Raw genomic sequence first — 19549 nt, forward strand, 5'->3', positions numbered from 1 at the left:
ATCAACTGACAGCTGAGTTTTCACAATGTATTGAAAATAAATTTTAAAAAAACTTACCTGCACTAATGTGAAGGGTGAAAAAGGTAGCTGGAGCTGAAGTCTTTGTTCGGCAGCCGGGAGGGGAAGAGAAACACACTTCACGCTGGAAGCCCGGCCCTGACGTCACCGCCCTCTGTCGCTCCCAGTGCGGCGCAGTCACGCATGCGCACTACTCTCAAGCAGAAGACTGTCTGCCACAGAAGGGAGGGCCGTGCGACAGCCGCATTTACACAGACCAGGGAGAACGCGCCGCAGTCAGGCATGCGCACTGCCCTCTGCTCTCAAGCAGAAGACTGTCTGCCATAGAAGGGAGGGCCGTGGGAGGGCCACATTACACAGAGCAGGGAGGGCTGTTGGAGGGCCGTATTAAACTGACCCCCGGGCCTTAAATGGCCCGCGGGCCGGACTTTGGACATGCCTGCTTTAAAGGCATGCTGGTAGGTTAATTGGCTGCTATGTAAATTAGCCCTAGTATGTATGAATGTGAGATGGGGACCATAGACTGTAAGCTCATTGAGGGCAGGGACTGATTATAATGTACAATATATATAAAAGCTCTGTGTAAATGCTTGGCACTATATAAGTACCTGTCTGGAGGAAAAGAAATTTATTCTCCAAACATGGAAAGGTTTCTTCACAGTGAGAGCTGTGAACATGTGCAATAGACTTCCTCAAGAGTTGGTTCTGGCCAGCTCAGTAGATTGCTTTAAAAAAGGCCTGGATTGTTTCTTGGATACACAGAATATAACTGGATACTAACATTTATAGGTAAAGTTGATCCAGGGAATATCTGATTGCCTCTCAGGGGATGAGGAAGGAATTTTTTTCCCTGCAGGAGCAAATTGGATCATGCTTTGCTGGATTTTTTTGCCTTCTTCTGGATCAACTGTGGGTATAGGATTATAACTTTTTTTTTAATGGTTGAACTGGATGGACTTTTGTCTTTTTTCAGCCAGACTAACTATGTAACTATGTAATAAAAAATAAATAAGTGTATCTATAGCCAAAACTCTTATTTTACAGTTTAAGATATAGTGGCAAAGAAGGTATGCATGATGTCTGTAGACCTTGTGGTATCTCTTGCGAAATGAAATTTATGAAGTGAAGCTTGCAATTGGATGGAGAGCAGAAGTCAATTGCTGGAAGATGCAGTGGAGTTTGAGATTGTTTCTACTAAATTTATTCATGGCCAAGGGCGGACTGACAACTCATGGGGCCCCCGGGCAATAGGGGATCATGGGGCCCCTGTGTCCTTGCCCAAACTCAAAAAAGCCTATGAAAAAGGTACCATGGGCATCTCATGGGGCCCCCTACTGACCCCGAGCCCTCGGGCAGTGCCCGAGTTTCCAAATGGTCAGTCCGCCCCTGGTCATGGCTGGCTTTCCAGCACTGGAGACATACAACCTGGACTAAATACCTGCCTAGCTATCACAGGCCATAGGCTAAGGCAGCAGGGTTTCTAGGGGTGGCAACCACCCGTGTTGCTGTCTGTTAGTAAAACGGTGTCATTGGTTGTCATTAACCCTAAATCTGTACACCTACAGCTTTAATGCTAGCCGGTTGAGTAGGTTGATAATGTGCCTTCTTTTTTAGTAGTCTAGTGTATTGAAGCAGAATTGACAAACTGTCTCATTTGTCCTCTCCTCCCTCAGACATGGCATACCTTGTTTGACTATGGTGTCTTCTTCATTCAATACTAAGACTAGCCAGTTGACTGGGGTAAAAAAAAGAGGTCCTAAAAGACAGCTGACCTTTGAAATCAGGAATTGTAAGTGTTCTAATTGTAAGTGTTCTGTTTGGAAGTCATTACTTCAGTCTCTTCTAGGACCATCTCTAGGACATCTCCTAAGACATATCTTTTTTTTTTTTTTGCTTGACTGCTCCTCATCTAGCTTAGAATATTGTGATAATATGTAACTAGCCTATATGAGATAACTGTATTTCTGCTAGTGATGGGAAAAATGTGTGGCTACTAATCCCTATGGATTAGCAAAATGGGGAGTTTTTAAACTTTAAATTCTGCAACAATCCAGACTGTTTTATTGAAAATTTTACGACTAGGTAAAATAGTCTGGGGAAGTTTAATTCACATGTTTTGGTGGATATTAAAGTAAATAGGTTTAAAACTGCTTCCGATAATAGAAAAGATCCTTTCAATCAACTTGGACCTGGTGCAAAAAGCACTAACCCTAACCCCTAATTAGCCCTAATGGTATCCTTCATTTTAGTGTTCTCCCTCTGCTAATCCTAACTTGATAACCAAAACCCTAACATGTGCTTATACCCAAAGTCATGTGGTCACCATGTCAGTGTTGTTGTGACAATCAAACGAATCTGTTTATCAACAAAGCCATGTGATCACTATGCAAACAGTGACATAGTAAAAAATGGCTTTTGTTGATGGCACAGAAGGCTTTAACCACTTCAGGACTGCTCGGCTCCAATGCACTGTGGACAGGTGGTCTGTACAGGCACAGCGAAGTACCTGTACATCAGTGGCCTCTTCTGGGTACAGGGCATGTGCATGCCCCCGTCCACTGACTCCTGTTATTGTACACAGTGGGATTTTGTCATTAGGTCCCAGCCAATAATTTATGGCTAGGACCTGCTGAGTGGCTGTGTCCAGTCACAGCCTAGAGCCCTGTGTTGACAATCCACACAGGGCACAGAGGGAACAATCTCTTTGTTTCTTCTCCCTGCAAAGCAGGGAGAAGGAACAGATACATTTTTAGTATAAAGCAGAACATAATACACACATTAACACTTGTTAGGCACACACTTAACCCCTTGTTTATCCCAAGATGTTAACCCCATCCCAGCCAGTGTCATTGGTATAGTAACAGTGTATAGTATTATCGCTGATCACTGCATTTGTGTCACTGGTGATGTCAGTGTATGTAAGTGAGTTCCCACCCAGTGTCAGACTGCCTGCCACACTATCACAGTCCCACTTTAAGTCGCTGATCACCTAGTATTAAAAAATAAATAAATAAAAATTCCAGTATATCCACTTGCCCGCAAAAGGATTTACCCCCCTTCCTGACCAGGCCATTCTTTGAGTTACGTCCTTTTTTTCCCACAAATTGAGCTTTCTTTTGGTAATATTTGATCACCTGTGCGGTTTTTATTTTTGGCGCTATAAAAAAAAAAGGCCGACAATTTTGAGGAAAAAACTAAATTTTGTACTTTTTGCTATTAAACATGTTCAGTAAAAAAATTTCAAAATCAAATTTCGTCATAAATTTACACCAAAATGTATTCTGCAACATGTCTTTGCTAAAAAAAAATCCAATACGTGTAAATTAATTGGTTTACGTAAACGTTATAGCGTTTACAAATGGAGGTATATATACTGGGATGCTTTTTTTTTCATTTTTACAAGTAATGGCGGCAATCAGCGACTTATAGTGGGACTGCAGCGGACATTCTGACATTGGGGGGAACTGACTTGGTGTCACTGACATCCCCAGTGACACCAATACAGTTATCAGTGCTAATAAAAAGCACGGACACTGTACTAACGGCACTGGGCAGGAAGGAGTTAACATGAAGGGCAATCAAAGAGTTAACTGTGTGCAGGGAGTATTTTACTAGGTGGCGGTGGGTTGGTGTTTCACTTTTAGCACCCCTGTGCACAGCCATCCAGAGCAGTGTGCCCGAGCTGACAGGGAGGAGGACTGTTAGTAAAAAAAACAGTCCTACTTCCCGTTGGTGATCATCGGAAATCACTGAACGCCTGCGAGTAATTACCGGCCGGGACCCAGTCATTGACAACCATGGCCACGAATGACAACCATGGCCACGATCGGCCCACGTGCACACCCTACCCGGAAATGCAAAATCACGTACATATATGTGATTTTGTGCACCTGTGCCGCCCTGTAGCAGTATTTCTGCTATAGGGCGGACGAGAAGCAGACATATACCACAGTTTGTAGATGCTATAACTTTCACTCAAACCAATCATTATTATTTTAAATTGGATGTTTTATAACAGAAAGAAATATATTGTTGTTGTTTTTTTCACCACAAAACAGTGGGGATCAAATACCACTAAAAGAAATCTCTACTTGTGTGAAAAAAAATTATATACATTTTGTTTGGGTACGTTGTTGCATGACCGTGCAATTACCAGTAAAAGTAATGCAGTGCTAAATAGAAAAAAAATGGCTTGGTCATGAAGGGGGTAAAACCTGAAAAGGTTAAAGGTGAACTTAATTTAAACTAATCCCACCTTGTAGTGCTACATGATGAAACTAAACACTAATTTCAATTACCTTCCTGTGAATATGAAATCCATAAGTTTGCTACGAAATTGGGTTAGTTGAAACTGTCCTCTCATTCTTGGTGACTGATAACTGTATAGTGAAAAAACTCTTCGAATGTTATCCAAAGACATGTTTTTTGTTTTGAATAAAGAAGAGAATGGTTAAAGCCCTGTAATTTTTTTTAGCTGTCCGAATCTCATTGCGTAGATTTTCTTTCACTTCCTATTCCAGTTAAACTGCAGAAAATTGAAGGAAATCTCACAAACTTGAAGAAACTCCTCCTCTAAGACAGTTGACCTTGGAACCATTCTCCTCATTTGAAGGTTTCCTCTTTATTCCTTCTTCAGTAACATCAGTTGTAGATGTTATCTCACTTTTAATGCAGGGGACAATAGTCACCAAGAGAAATAGAATGAGAGAGAATTTCCCAGTGTGGACAATAAATAAAATAAAAACCATTTCCTGTTGTATCCTGCTTTTCCCATTTTACTGTGAGTGGCATTTTTTTCTGTTTGAGTTTTGAGCTCAAATGTTTTTTTGTTTTTTTTAGGTCAATCACCTGCCTTATGATAACTGGTGTGTAGTTGAGTTGCAGTGTACATATCTAAGGCATGCCATACATGGGTCGAATTCTGAACAAATTTTCTTTAGAAAATCAGAAATTTTGTGCTTTTTGTATCTGATGGTGCCACCATCGATTTTGAAATTCGAACAATTTTTGTGGCCAAATATTTTCTTTCCAGATCACAGCTCATGCTCATTTCTGTTTCAATTACATTTCTCATATGCTTCTCCTATCATTGATTAGAAATGTGTTCATTTTTAAAAAAATTTCCAACATACCGATCACTCAATATCGATGGTTGCTCAAAAATCGGCCATTGCTGTGGCCCACTAATGGTGCGAAATTTAAACTAAAATTCTTAGAAAAGATTTTCAAAAGCAAATTCTTTTGGAATTCGATTCCTGTATGGCCAGCTTATAGCACATCAAATTTTTATGCCTCTAGCTTACTTTCAAACTTTCAAGTTAGGTGTGAATATTGTTGTGGCTCTGGGGCAATTGCTCATGTCGGGACAGAATGACAACAATTCTAGCTGTCAGGTATAAGAAAAAAAATGTAAAGGTAAAAAATGCTTGTACCTTGTTTTTCACTTTTATTTGTTTCAGAATAATTTCTCTTAAAGTATTCCTCTAGTTCAATTGTATGATGTTTGGATTCTTCAGTCACCATGATAATCCAGATAGTTAGATTTACCATCAACAGCATCATCAGAAAACACCTGAAAAGATATAAAGGGCAATAATATAGAGAGATTTCTCTAAACATAAGGCAAAACTGAGATACATTTTTTTTTTTTTTTATTCCAAAAAAGTTTTATTGAAGTAAGAAAGACAAAACAGATCATAGACAGATACGGATCGCAGTCCGTGCACATCTTCATATATGTTCTCCCGTATCGCAGACGGGAATAGGACGTTAGAATAGATTTTAGAGCAACAAGCATCCAATTCCCACAATAAAGCATATGCAAAAAGTATAACCATAGTAATAATATTTACCATCTGTAATGTTCGATAAATATGGTATACAGTAGTCTCTATGTAGAGAGAGCTCAAGCAGCAAGACTATGAGGCGCAAGACAAACGAATTATCTCAAGGCACATATGTCTGCTATATCCGTATCCAAAAATCGTGGGTTAATTTTCTAAAGTATTATCACACTTGTACATCTAGAAGTGTTCTGATCCTTGTAAATAATATTGCTATTTAGAATATGAGAAAAAGGGTTGCTAAAACGAGAAAGAAAAGAAAAGAAAGAGACTCGAGTGGAAATGGAAAAGGAGTATGGGAAGTAATATCAGAGTGAGGAGGAGTGGGATAAGGAAGACATATAAATAGGGGGGGAGAGAGAAAAAAAAAAAAAAAAAAAAAAAAAAAAAAAGGGGGGGGGGGGAGTTGGGGATTAGAATTAAATAAGTATAACTAAACCAATCACATCACATAGTATCGGCCTGGTTATAACAGATGCTGTCTTAAATTAAGGTTATAATCTCTTTAAAGTCCAGTAAAGGAATTATTCCTGGGGTGAAAGTTCTAGAGGTTCTCCAGTTTACCAAATCTGCTCGCTCATTCCTTCATTAAGCCATGATAAGTCTCAGTAGATAGGAAGTGAGTCCAACATGCCCATGTCTTCCTGAATCGCTCGGGGTGTTCTTTCGCCACTGAGATCAGCTCCTCCATTTCCGCGATCTTATTGATCCTAAGAATCCACTCTCGCATGGTGGGAATATGGTCTGATCGCCAATGAACAGGAATACACTGTTTTGCCGCATTTATCATGTGTAAAGCAAGCGACTTACGATAGGTCTTCACAGGAAGAGAGGAATGATGGAGTAGACATTGTGCTGGGGTAAAGTCTAGGGCGTATGTAGTGACTTGTGCGATTATGTCCAAAACATTTCTCCAGAAGGGCTGCAGTTGCGGGCACTCCCACCATATATGCAAAAGAGTGCCTGTTGTCTGGCAACCTCTCCAGCATAAGTTAGGAACACTAGGATCAAATTTATGAAGCACAGATGGAACTCTGTACCACCTGGAAAATACTTTGTAGTTGCCTTCTTGTGTAGAAACACACATGGAACCTTTATGTATGTGATCATAAATCCGGTCCCAGTCCTCTGGAGAGAGTGGGATTTGTAGATCACGTTGCCAGGCTATACAAGCCCTCTGCAAATGAGAGGTATTGGAACTTTCCAAAAAAGAATATATCTTAGATATTACATGCCGCTGAGGGGAGTCTGTAAAGCAGAGCTTCTCAAATGCAGTAAGCGATCTTGACAAATCCTGTAAATGTGGGGAGTTACGCAAAAAGTGGTGTAATTGTCTATACATCCAAGGCGTTAGAGTGATGGAGGGCCACGCCCGAGTAATGTCTTCGCTAGATAAGAGCTTAGAATCTTTGAAGAGTTGACGTACTGTCAGGTTATCATCACGGTTATACCCAGCGAGAAATGTTGGAGACATCCCTGGAACAAAGTCTGGATTCATTTTGATCGGAGTGAAAGGGCTCGGAGAGGAAGAAAGTTCTTTTTTCTGGAATAATTGTGAGCTACAGCGTAATGTGGGACCTATAAGTGGATGACTCCGAAACTCAGAAGGGACGTGGGAAGTTTTCAGCCATGGGGAGGTAGAAAGAGGCGTCTGAGAAAAATCAGCCTCCAAACCAACCCAGACCTTAGGAATGTGATTCGTGGTCCAGTCTACTAACCTGGCTAGGTGGCAAGCCCTGTAATAACGGTTAATATCTGGTAATCCAATACCTCCATTCTGCTTGGGCATAGTGAGTTGGGCATAGCTAATTCTTGGACGTTTATTATACCACAGAAAGGAGGAGCAGAGCGTTTTATACGATTGAAAGAACGAATTTGGCAATTGAATTGGTATTGTCTGTAGTAAATATAATATTCTGGGGAGCACGTTCATCTTAAGAATTGCTGCTCTACCAAACCACGAGAACCAAGGTTTGTTCCATGTCTGGAGGTCTTTGGAGATGTTACGTAAGAGGGGAAGAAAATTTTTTGTATACAGTTCTGTAAGATGGGATGGTAGTTGGATACCTAAGTAAGTGATAGCTTCACGTTGCCAGGTAAAGGGAAAATTTAGTGTCGCCTGTCTAATCACATCTGGAGTCAATGATATATTAAGCGCTTGGGATTTAGAAAAGTTGATTTTAAAATTAGCCAAATACTGAAATAATTTGAAATCTTGTAACAGATTAGGTATCGTGATATGTGGGTCAGTCAAGAAAAGTAACACGTCATCAGCAAAGGCTGCCACTTTATGCATTTTGCCATTGATCAAAATCCCCTTAATGTTATCATTATCTTTTATGCAGTTCAAGAAAGGTTCCAGAGTAAGAATGAATAAGAGGGGTGATAGTGGGCATCCCTGTCTAGTCCCATTGCTGATTGAAAAGGAATCCGAAAGGCAGCCATTCACTCGCACTCGTGCTGTGGGGGCATTATATAAAGACAGAATAAATGACAAAAAACGCAAAGGTAGTCCAATGCCAATCAGAACTGCCTCTAAGTAATCCCATGCTAGTCTGTCAAACGCCTTTTCGGCGTCTAACGAGAGAAAGAATCCAGATCGTTGATTTTGGGTTAACCAATGATGTATATTCATGGCCCTTATAGTGTTATCTCTGGCCTCTCTCCCTGGAACAAAGCCCACCTGGTCCGGTGATATGATGGAATCTATTACCTGTTGCAAACGGGTAGCCAGAATCTTGGCAAAAATCTTTAGATCAACATTCAATAGAGAGATCGGACGATAATTTGCAGGTGATGTATGGTCCTTATTCTCTTTGGGTATAACCGTGATGTGAGCCTCGGAAAGATGGCGCATAGACTGCCCTGGCGTGTCTAGTGAGTTGAAGGCCTGTAGAAATGGAAGCCCCAAGACGTCAAGAAAAGACTTGTAGTAAGAATTGGTAAAACCGTCAGGTCCTGGACTTTTACCCGGTTTCAATTGCGCAATAGCTTGTTGAAGTTCATGCGACGTCAGAGCTCCCTCTAAATCCTTCACTTGTGATCTAGATATCGATTTAGGAAGATATTGTTTAAGGAATTGCTGTATAATGGTCTTACGTGGCCTAGTATCACCTGTTGGTTTGGATGGTAGGGGTAAGTTATAAAGGTTAAAATAATACTCCTCAAATTCCTTCGCAATATCCGACGACAATTTCAGTGAGTTACCAAATTTAGAATGGAGCAGATATACGTGCCGAGCAGCTTTTTTAGATTGTAAAGCCCGGGCAAGAAATTTTCCACTCTTATTGCCAGAGATACATTTTTATAGCCAGAACCACAATTCCATTCTTTTCCATGCTTGGGTGAAAGACCTGTGCCACTTCAAAAAAATCTGGAGCCTAGGGCCACAATGGTCCTTTTTACAAGGTGGTAGGGCAGAGCCATGAGAAGTGTTGTGTGCACTTGCTGCCTCTACAAATGAAGGGATGGAAGCTGCTCAACCGACTCCAGGAGTCCAATGTTAAGGTATAGCCTCAGCCACCATTCTGGCCACGCCCTTTGATGCATTTCACCCCTCTCACTGGGGGTCTCTGTGACCAAGCCACAGTGGGCGGGGTGAAATACATCAGAGGGCATGGCCAGTACAGAGGCTGAGGCCATTCCTTAACATTGGACTCTCAGGGTCAGTTGAGCAGTGTTCATCTCTTCACTTGTATTGGCTGACACTGGAATCGCTCCCCTCTTCCATCCATTTTCCTTCCATCCATAGCTTGGAATGGCACCATAAGGTATACTTTTCACTTGCTGCCTTTCTCGCATTCATCAAACAAGAAGGTATAAGGAGGTCTCAGAGAAGGACTGGGAACATTTGGTCTTAGGAGAAAATAAACCAACTAACCATTCCATGGTAGAGACAGATGTCTGTGATCTAAAGAAAGTGTACAATGCAAAGTGTGCCATGATACCACATTGTTTGGTAGGCTGCTGGGCATAGTGAGAGTGGGTGCTCCTAAAGAACATTTTTTTGTGTCTCATCTATTCAGATCAGCACCAGCTTTTTCTGTACTTCTTGGCATTTGGTTACATAAGATCTCTGGGATGCAGAGAAAGCTGGTGCTGGCACCTTTCCCTTTGTCACTTCCCTCTGTCCCTCTGACAAACTCTGCGATCAATGGTCTGAACTAGACATGTCCAATTCAGTTTGTTACTAATTGCAATTTGGACAAAATGTTTGCTATTCGGAGATTCGGATGTCAAAAAGTAATTTGTACAATCTCATGCTCTTTACCAAAAGAACTGTAAATAAAATTAATAGGAATTAAATTTTGAACATAAATCTGAATTTCTACAACCAGTAGATACCAGATTGTTGCTAGTTCAAGCACCGAAATGTGTTTTTAACCACACACATAGAAACCAAAAAAAAGGAAAAATAATAGTGCAGCCCAATAATGTACCAATGAAATAACAATAGCGCTACATCACACTATACTATAGTATAGTGAGACAATATAAAATTACAAGTCCATATACAGTGGGGCAAGAAAGTTTTTAGTCAGCCACCAATTGTGCAAGTTCTCCCACTTAAAAAGATGAGAGAGGCCTGTAATTGGCATCATAGGTAGACCTCATCTATGAGAGACAAAATGAAAAAAAAAAATCCAGACAATCACATTGGCTGATTTGGAAAGAATTTATTTGCAAATTATGGTGGAAAATAAGTATTTGGTCAATATCAAAAGTTCATCTCAATACTTTGTTATATATCCTTTGTTGGCAATGACAGAGGTCAAACGTTTCCTGTAAGTCTTCACAAGGTTGGCACACACTGTTGCTGGTATGTTGGCCCATTCCTCCATGCAGATCTCCTCTAGAGCAGTGATGTTTTGGGGCTTTTGCTGGGCAATACGGACTTTCAACTCCCTCCAAAGGTTTTCTATGGGGTTGATATCTGGAGACTGGCTAGGCCACTCCAGGACCTTGAAATGCTTCTTACGAAGCCACTCCTTCGTTGCCCGGGTGGAATGTTTGGGATCATTGTCATGTTGGAAGACCCAGCCACGTTTCATCTTCAATGCCCTTGCTGATGGAAGGAGGTTTGCACTCAAAATCTCAATACATGGCCCCATTCATTCTGTCCTGTACATGGATCAGTCGTCCTGGCCCCTTTGTGGAGAAACAGCCCCAAAGCATGATGTTGCCACCCCCATGCTTCACAGTAGGTATGGTGTTCTTTGGATGCAACTCAGCATTCTCTCTCCTCCAAACACGACGAGTTGTGTTTCTACCAAACAGTTCTATTTTGGTTTCATCTAACCATATGACATTCTTCCAATCCTCTTCTGGATCATCCAAATGCTCTCTAGCAAACTTCAGACGGGCCCAGACATGTACTGGCTTAAGCAGGGGGACACGTCTGGCACTGCAGGATCTGAGTCCCTGGCGGCGTAGTGTGTTACTGATGGTAGCCTTTGTTACGTTGGTCCCAGCTCTCTGCAGGTCATTTACTAGGTCCCCCCGTGTGGTCCTGGGATTTTTGCTCACCGTTCTTGTGATCATTTTGACCCCACGGGGTGAGATCTTGCGTGGAGCCCCAGCTCGAGGGAGATTATCATTGGTCTTGTATGTCTTCCATTTTCTAATTATTGCTCCCACAGTTGATTTGTTCACACCAAGCTGCTTGCCTATTGCAGATTCAGTCTTCCCAGCCTGGTGCAGGTCTACAATTTTGTTTCTGGTGTCCTTCAACAGCTCATTGGTCTTCACCATAGTGGAGTTTGGAGTGTAACTGTTTGAGGTTTTGGACAGGTGTCTTTTATACTGATAACAAGTTCAAACAGGTGCCATTGATACAGGTAATGAGTGCAGGACAGAGGAGCCTCTTAAAGAAGAAGGTACAGGTCTGTGAGAGCCAGAAATCTTGCTTGTTTGTAGGTGACCAAATACTTATTTTCCACCATAATTTGCAAATAAATTCTTTCCAAATGAACCCCTGAAGAAGCAAAATTGAAAAACATGTTGGGATTTTGTGCACCCTCTTCCTGACATAGAGTATATTAACTATGTTGATATATTCATGTATTTTATAACAAAGGTTTGGGGAGGGAAGATTCTTTCCTGGGGGGTGATTAGGAAACATGGCCTGCTTTAAATTCTTACCCAAATGTCTTAGGAGTTTTTACATATCTTAAATGTTTTTTAAATGTAATTTTGTAATAAAATTCTGATATTTTTATTCTAATGAGTTTGTCCAATTTGTTCTGAGAAAAAGTATCAGCACCATATAAAATCACATTTTTTCTTTTGTTGTTTGTTTTTCATACATTGGCAGGGGATGTGGTGACTGAACTGTTCAACTGAACCTATTATTTTATTTGCTTTTTGAATATTACAATCTCAAACAATGCAATAAAACCAATGTATACAAAAAAATAACCAATCTATTAAAAGCATAAGACATTTTTGCCTTTTACATGTTGTTTTACATATTATGTGAGTTTGAGTGGTGCATGCAATGGAGAGAAGCTGAGTACTGTGCATCTATAAAAGCATCTAGCCCTGGCATTACACCCTAGAGGGGACTGTTTGACCTCATTATTTATTCAGAGTTCAAACTTGGAGGTGAGCATTTAATTGTTTCATGTGGTGGAGGCACGCATTGCAGAACCAGTTGTGTGATATTGTGAACATTGGTGACACATTCTAACACAGAGGGGATTACTGGCACTATGAATAGACTTTATGTTTATGATTTGGACTTATATTATTTGTTATTAATTTAGTATAGGTTGTGCTACACCTATTTTGTATATTTGTTTGATGCTGGGGGTGTAGTGAGATCACTCTAAAGTTGTATAAGCTTGCAAACAGTGATTCATATATAGTTCATATGTATTTGTATTTTGTTTGACTGTTCTGATTGCTTTTTTACATTATTTAGGAGCCTGAAAGTTAACAGCTTCTGTTGTGCTGTCTCTTTAGAAACCCTTAGTGCTCTGTGAATCCTGTGTCACAGTGCACCCTGTATTAAAGGTTTATCTGTCCAATAAATATTTTAAGAAAATTAAATAAAAATATATAAAACATCAAGTTATACATCTGGAAAAAAATAACCCAAAAAGTGAAGCCTCTCCTTGTTTACATTTATCATTGGAATGCTAGATCTCAGTGTTTCATAGTTTAATTACTCTAAAGCTTTTTCATTTGGTTAGATTGCTATGTCATCATATGCAGAATTATATATGCTGTGGAATAAGAAGTAGGTATGTACAAACTAAATATGTTCCCATTTAATTAACATACTAATTAATTAGATTTTCCTTGAATGACGTGGTTTATGTCTATGAAATGTTTTACAGTAAATAGTAGACAACGGTTACAGTGCACAGTTTTATAAACCAGTTTACATGATTCACATATGAGAACACATTTATTCATAAGCAGTAGTCTAAACAGCTGGAGAGTGTCCAGGGTTCAACTAGCTGAAACAGACATCACTAAATGGCAGACTGCGGACCGTGTCCGGACTGAGTCAATGTTCTATCCAGCCCACATTTAGGAGCCATTCTGCCCAGAGCTGTCACCATCGCCGCTGCCATTCTCATTCTCACAGAGCCAACAGTGGGAGGTGGGACAGCTCTGGATTGAGGGCGAGGGCTGCCCGAGTTAACAAGCTGGTGATTGGTTGCTAGGATGCACAGTGTCCCTAGCAGCCAACCACCAGCTTGCAGCTCCCGCCCTCTGGCCAAACCTGCCATGCCTCCCATTCTCCTCCCTGTCTGTGTAAGGTAAGACAGGATGGGAGGGGGATGATGTGAAGGGGGGCTGAGGACATTAATGGGATTGCTGGAAACTGTAATGGAGGGGTGTTGGACAGCTAAAGGGGGAAGTTCAGGACAGTTAAGAGGGGAATCAGGGTAGTTAAGGGGGGCTCAGGACAGTAATAGGGGGACTGAGGGTAGTAGTAGGGGAAACTCAGGACAGTTAAGGGGAAACTTAGGACAGTAATAGGGGGAGCTCAGGATAGTAATGGGGGGAACTGAGGACAGTAACAGTGGGACTGAAGACAGTTAAGGGGGTGGAGCTCAGGGCAGTAATGGGGGAGCTCAGGACAGAAATGGAGGAGCTCAGAACAGTTAAGGAGGGACTCAGGATAGTTAAAGGGTTGCTCAGGAATGTAATGGGGGTACTGAGAACAGTAATAGGGGAGAATATGGGAGAACTCAGGACAGTTAAGGGGGGAGCTCAGGGGACAGTTAAGGGGGGGTTCAGGGCAGTAATGGGGGGCTGAAGACAGTTAAGGGGGGGAGCTCAGGACAGTAATGGGGGAGCTCAGAACAGTAATGGGAGAACTGAGGACAGCAATGGGGGCTCGGGACAGTTAATAGGGAGATCTCAGGACAGTTAAGAGGGAGAAATGAGGGGGGTGTATCAGTACAAGCACTGCTGGAAGTCCTGGGTAATCTTGGTATGGGGTAATGGTGGTAGCTATGGCTGTTATATGAAAAGCGTGAGGACCCGTGTAGCACTGAGGGCAAGGCTTCCAAATAGGCTGTAGCAGACTCTGTAGGTGAGAAAGGGAGAGAAGCGCCTCTAAGTGCAGTATATCTCTTTATTAAAGTATATAGGTAGGAACACTCACATAGGTAAGGTAATTGTACGCATAAAAACCGTGGTTAACAGTAAGGTGGGTATCCATGGTGAAGAGCCGTCATCTGTTTGCGGTATGGAGAGATCAGCGTGCTGCTGGAGCAGCGTGGTGGCTGGAGGGGGACAGCGGTCAGGCCGGCCGGCGTGCACATCCTCCCTCAGAGCCAGGTGGAACTCACGCTGGAACGCACGCTGGAACGCAGCGATGGCGTGGCCGTGATGACGTCAGGTACCCAAGGTGAACTGCGATGCGTTTCGGAGCATGCGCTGGCCGTGGAAGGCGGAAGTGCGCTCCTTTTTCAAGCTGCTAATGGGGGGACAGAGGACAGTAATGGGGGGCTCAGGACAGTTAAGGGGGAGAGCTCAGGACAGTAATGGGGGGACTTGGGACAGTAATGGGGGGCTCAGGACAGTTAAGGGGGGCTCAGGACAGTTAAGGGGGGCTCAGGACAGTTAAGGGGGTAGCTCAGGATAATAATGGAGGCAGTCAGAACAGTTAAGAGAGGATTCAGGACAGTTAAGGGGGCTCAGAACAGTAATGGGGGACTGAGGACATTAATAGGGGGGAACCCAGGACAGTTATGGGGGTCTCATTACAGTTAAGAGGGGCCTCACAACAGTTAAGGGGGGCTAAGGACAGTTAAGTGGGTAGATCAGAACAGTTAAGAGGGGATTCAACTTAGTCATTAGGGACTGAGGGCAGTAGTAGGGGGAACTCAGGACAGTTAAGGGGGTGCTCAGGACAGTTAAGGGGGAACTCAGGACAGTAATAGGGGGAGCTCAGGACAGTAATGGGGGGAACGGAGGACAGTAATAGTGGGACTAAAGACAGTTAAGGGGGGGGCCTCAGAACAGTAATGGAGGAGCTCAGAACAGTTAAGGAGGGACTCGGGATAGTTAAGGGGGGCTCAGGACAGTAATGGGGGGACTGAGGACAATAATGGGAAAACTGAGGACAGCAATGGGGGCTTAGGACAGTTACTGTAAGAGGGAAATATCCGGACAGTAATGGCAGGGCTTAGGACAGTAATGAGAGTCTGAGAACATTAATGAGGTCACTGAGGACATTAATGGGGTCATTGAAGACAGTAATGGGGAGGCTCAGGAAGTATTGGGAGGACTAAGAACAGTATTGGGGGGCACTAATTTGGTTGCTAAGAAAATTAATGGGGCTGCAGTCCCACTATAAGTCACTGATCACCACCATTACTAGTAAAAAAAAAAAAAATTCCAGTATATATACCGCCATTTGTAGATGCTAGAACTTTCACACTTTTCCCAATAATTAACACGTATTGGGATTTTTTTTTAGCCAAGACATGTAGCATAATAAGGATCTCTCCCTCCTCAGAGCACTCCTCAATCCAGCTCTCTATTGTTCCTTGTGTGGGCCATGACTTTATTGTGCGCCCATTATGCACTCACATTGTGAAAAACAATACACGCTTTTATGATAAAACCGCTGCATGCGGTGGAGACCAGCCTCGTAGGTGTGCTTGCACACACTGTCAGTACTCGCCGTATTAGGTAGTCAGATATGTGGTGACGTCACTGCCCCTCCCCAACGCATTGCACCACAGGGATTCGTAGCTTCGTCTGGGGGATGTAGTTACTACATCCCCCAGTTACTACATCCCCCAGATGAAGCTACGAATACAGCTTTCCGTGCTGTGCAGTTTGAATGACAATTACGCAGTCATAAAACACTGTGCCCAAATATTTTTATCATATTTTTGAGCCAGATAGAGCTTTATTTTGGTGGTATTTAATCACCATTGTGGTTTTTATTTTTTGCTAAACAAGTGAAAAAAGACCAAAAATTTTGAAAAACAAAATTCTTTTCTTAGATGCTGTTATAAAAATTTGCAGATAAGTACATTTCCTGCTTCACTGATGTGTGCTGATGAGGCTGCATTGATAGGCACTGATAGGCTGCATTTATGGCCACTGATAGGCTGCATTGATGGCCATTGATGAGGCTGCATTGATTGTCACTGGTGAGGCTGCATTGATGGGCACAGATAGGGCTGCACTGACAAGGTGGACACTGATAAGCTGTACTGATTGGCACTGATGAAGAAGCACTGATGAGCCTGCACTGATAAGATGGCACTGATGGGCACTCATAGGCTGCACTGATGGGCACTTATATAGTCCACTGATCGGCACTGATACGCTACACTGACCATTTGGAAACTCGGGCACTGCCCGAGGGCCCGGGGTCAGTAGGGGGTACCTTTTTCATAGGCTTTTTTGAGTTTGGGCAAGGGCACAGGGGCTCCATGATCCCCTATTGCCCAGGGGCCCCATGAGTTGTCAGTCCGTCCCTGCACTGATGGCTACTGATTGGCACTGATGGGGTGCACTGATGATCAGTGCTTTAATTATTAGTGTAAATAATTTATTACTTAAAGATTATCTATGGTCAAAATTTAAAATATATTTATTTCCACGTTTCAAATTCCACTCGGCTGGGAAGAAAATAGTGTTTTAAATTGCCAGAAAATGTAATTTCCCTCCTGGCTTCTTTTAAAAAAAATATACACAGACCCCTCCAAAGGTCCCCCAAAGCAGACCCTGAGGGTTTCTGAAGGTCAGTTTTTCTGGAATAATCTGGTTCTATTCCTGGTCAGTTTTTACCTAAACAGGTGTCTGAGAGCCGCCACCTGGTACACCCACCTTTAAAATTCATCATTCTTTGCAGGGTGGTGAAGATATGTAATGTGTGCTTAGATTCTACCCCAGATCCATTTTATAGGCTCCACCCTTCACTAACAAATTCAACAGAGGGTTCACTCTCCATTTTTCCATGACTATCTGGTTCTTTGTGAGCTTCAGAAATGGCTTTTTTTTAACCAATTAATGACATTCCTCTCCCTACTTTTAGTTACAAAGTGGAATTCCTTGTAGTCATTGCCATCACCTCTGCCATTCGAGTGTCATTATTTTTTTTTTTAATTTTTGCTGCAAGGCAATTGACCATGCATAGTTTCATTGTATTCACCTGAATCTTCCATGTTGTTGCTTTCTAGCAGTTTTCACCTCGGCTGACCTTTCAGTCTTTTAATTGTCTTCCTGACTGGCTATCATTAAACATTTTTATTGATTGACTGTACAATATTCTTTATTAATTTAACACTAGTTAAATATTTGTATTTGGTGGCTTCAATTAGATGTATTTTTTTATTTGATTGCTTTACAGCTCTGTAGTATGTTTTATTTATTTATTTTTTCCAAACAAGTTTTATTAAAGTATGTCAGCAAATACAAAGTCAAACATTATCGAGTGTGAATAAGGTACATTTCAAAGGTGTTTACATTAGAACCAATGGTCAGAATCACAGAATGGAGTATACATTGTTCTATTGTTAACAAGTCAGATCTTTAAGAGGTAGAGGGACATAAATAACAGTAGCCCTTAAAATCGTTACAGCAAGTTCAACAGATATGTATTGGCTTGAAGGCCCCCCCCCCCCCCCCGATCCTGGAAACTGCAATTTCTTGATATAGCTGTTGGAGGTATCAACTTCCATAGAACATTACCAAGTACGTATGTTTTATTTATTATTTTTTGTGTTTTCCTTTACTGGGTTTATCGAATGAGACTTTCAACTTCTTTGAACTGTCAGTGTCCACTTTTGCTATAAAACCCTCTACATTGTCAGAAAAACCCTGATATGTAATGAAGGGCAAATTGGAAAGCAGCTTTCCATCAAAGAAGTACTATGTGCAGAGTGGTTCTTGTGGCTGTCAGCCCTTCTAGGATGCCATTGTCTAACCTAGTAAAATTTATCTCCCTTGTCTCCTCCTCCCATGCACATCTCCAGGACTTCTCAAGAGCCTAACCCATCCTCTGGAACTTTCTACCCCAATCTACCTGACTATCGCCCACTCTGCCCACTTTTAGGCATTCTCTTAAAAACCTATCTCTTCGGGGAAGACTAGCCTGTATTTCTCCTATCAGTCCATCCCCCACAGTTATTATGTTTTGTATCACCAGCCCCTCCCTCTTAGATTGTAATCTCCAAGGGCTCTCCTATCCCTTTTGTATTGAACTGTACTGTTGCTGTATTGTCTCCCTTTATATTGTAAAGAACTGAGCAAACTGTTGGTGCTATATAAATCCTGTATAATAATATTTTTTTGCATAGTTTTTTTAGGTTAGTACCCAGGTTGCACTGCTGTCCCTGGACATGTTTGTTTCCACTGGGCATGGACAACCTTACAATGAGAAAACAAAAAATGGTCCAAATAAATTAAAGAAATTAATCTGTAACTACAAAATACCATTTGACATTAAAACAACTACTACCTCCGCATGCAAAAAAACTACAAAATACTGTTTAAAAAACCATTAAAAAACCTACTACCTCAGCATGCAAAACCTGTTTGACCTCTTTGGCAATAGGGAGGTGCTTTGGTGCACACAACTGTACTGCACAAGTATGCAATGATGTGCTGAAAATAATAGTCTTTGTCTGTGATAGCAACAAAGGGAGCATGTGTTCTGGAATTGTGGAGTTATGAATATAAAATGTTGCAAAAGAAAGATACTTTCAAATAGCATATATTATTTTTAAATAATAATTGTAGATACTATATATTTATATATATATATATATATATATATATATATATATATAATTAAAATTTTTTCCAACGAAAATAGAGTTACCCTTTAAAAGAAAAATAATGCTGTGTGGTACTGCAGCAAGAAAAGCTCACAAACTGTACTATAGCTTTATGCTTTTGTAAGAGAAAATGTCCTATAGCTTTTAAAGGATAAGTTCACCATAAAAAATTATAAAAACAAATGCACGTCTTTTTACTGTTAAAAAAAATTGCATTTTAGGGATGGACCATTGGAAAATGTTTACAGAGAGTACGAGTACTGATATTTTTTTTTCGTTCTCACTGATACCAATTACCGATACCTGCAGGCAACTGTTTTGTTTACACTTCAGCAGTCAGCAAGGGAACCCCACTGACAGCTGAATGAGTGATCAGTGGTTAAGGATGCGGCGGCCCCACTCCTTAACCACTTACACCTGTTCACC

General features: G+C 41.5%; 1 protein-coding gene across 1 annotated transcript in view; it reads right to left on the reverse strand.

The window, feature by feature from the left end:
- The window catches only part of LOC149444131 (proton channel OTOP2-like), a 103754-nt gene that overhangs the window by 9387 nt on the left and 74818 nt on the right, over window positions 1–19549 (reverse strand). The window contains exon 4 of the mRNA XM_089654887.1: window positions 5451–5590. Within this exon, the coding sequence (XP_089511013.1) occupies window positions 5451–5590 (140 nt within the window). The remainder of the gene's footprint in view (window positions 1–5450; window positions 5591–19549) is intronic.

Source organism: Staurois parvus, unplaced genomic scaffold, assembly GCF_062004578.1.
Source record: "Staurois parvus isolate SC_StPar_1 unplaced genomic scaffold, SC_StPar_1.0 ptg000813l, whole genome shotgun sequence".
Classification (NCBI taxonomy): domain Eukaryota; kingdom Metazoa; phylum Chordata; class Amphibia; order Anura; family Ranidae; genus Staurois; species Staurois parvus.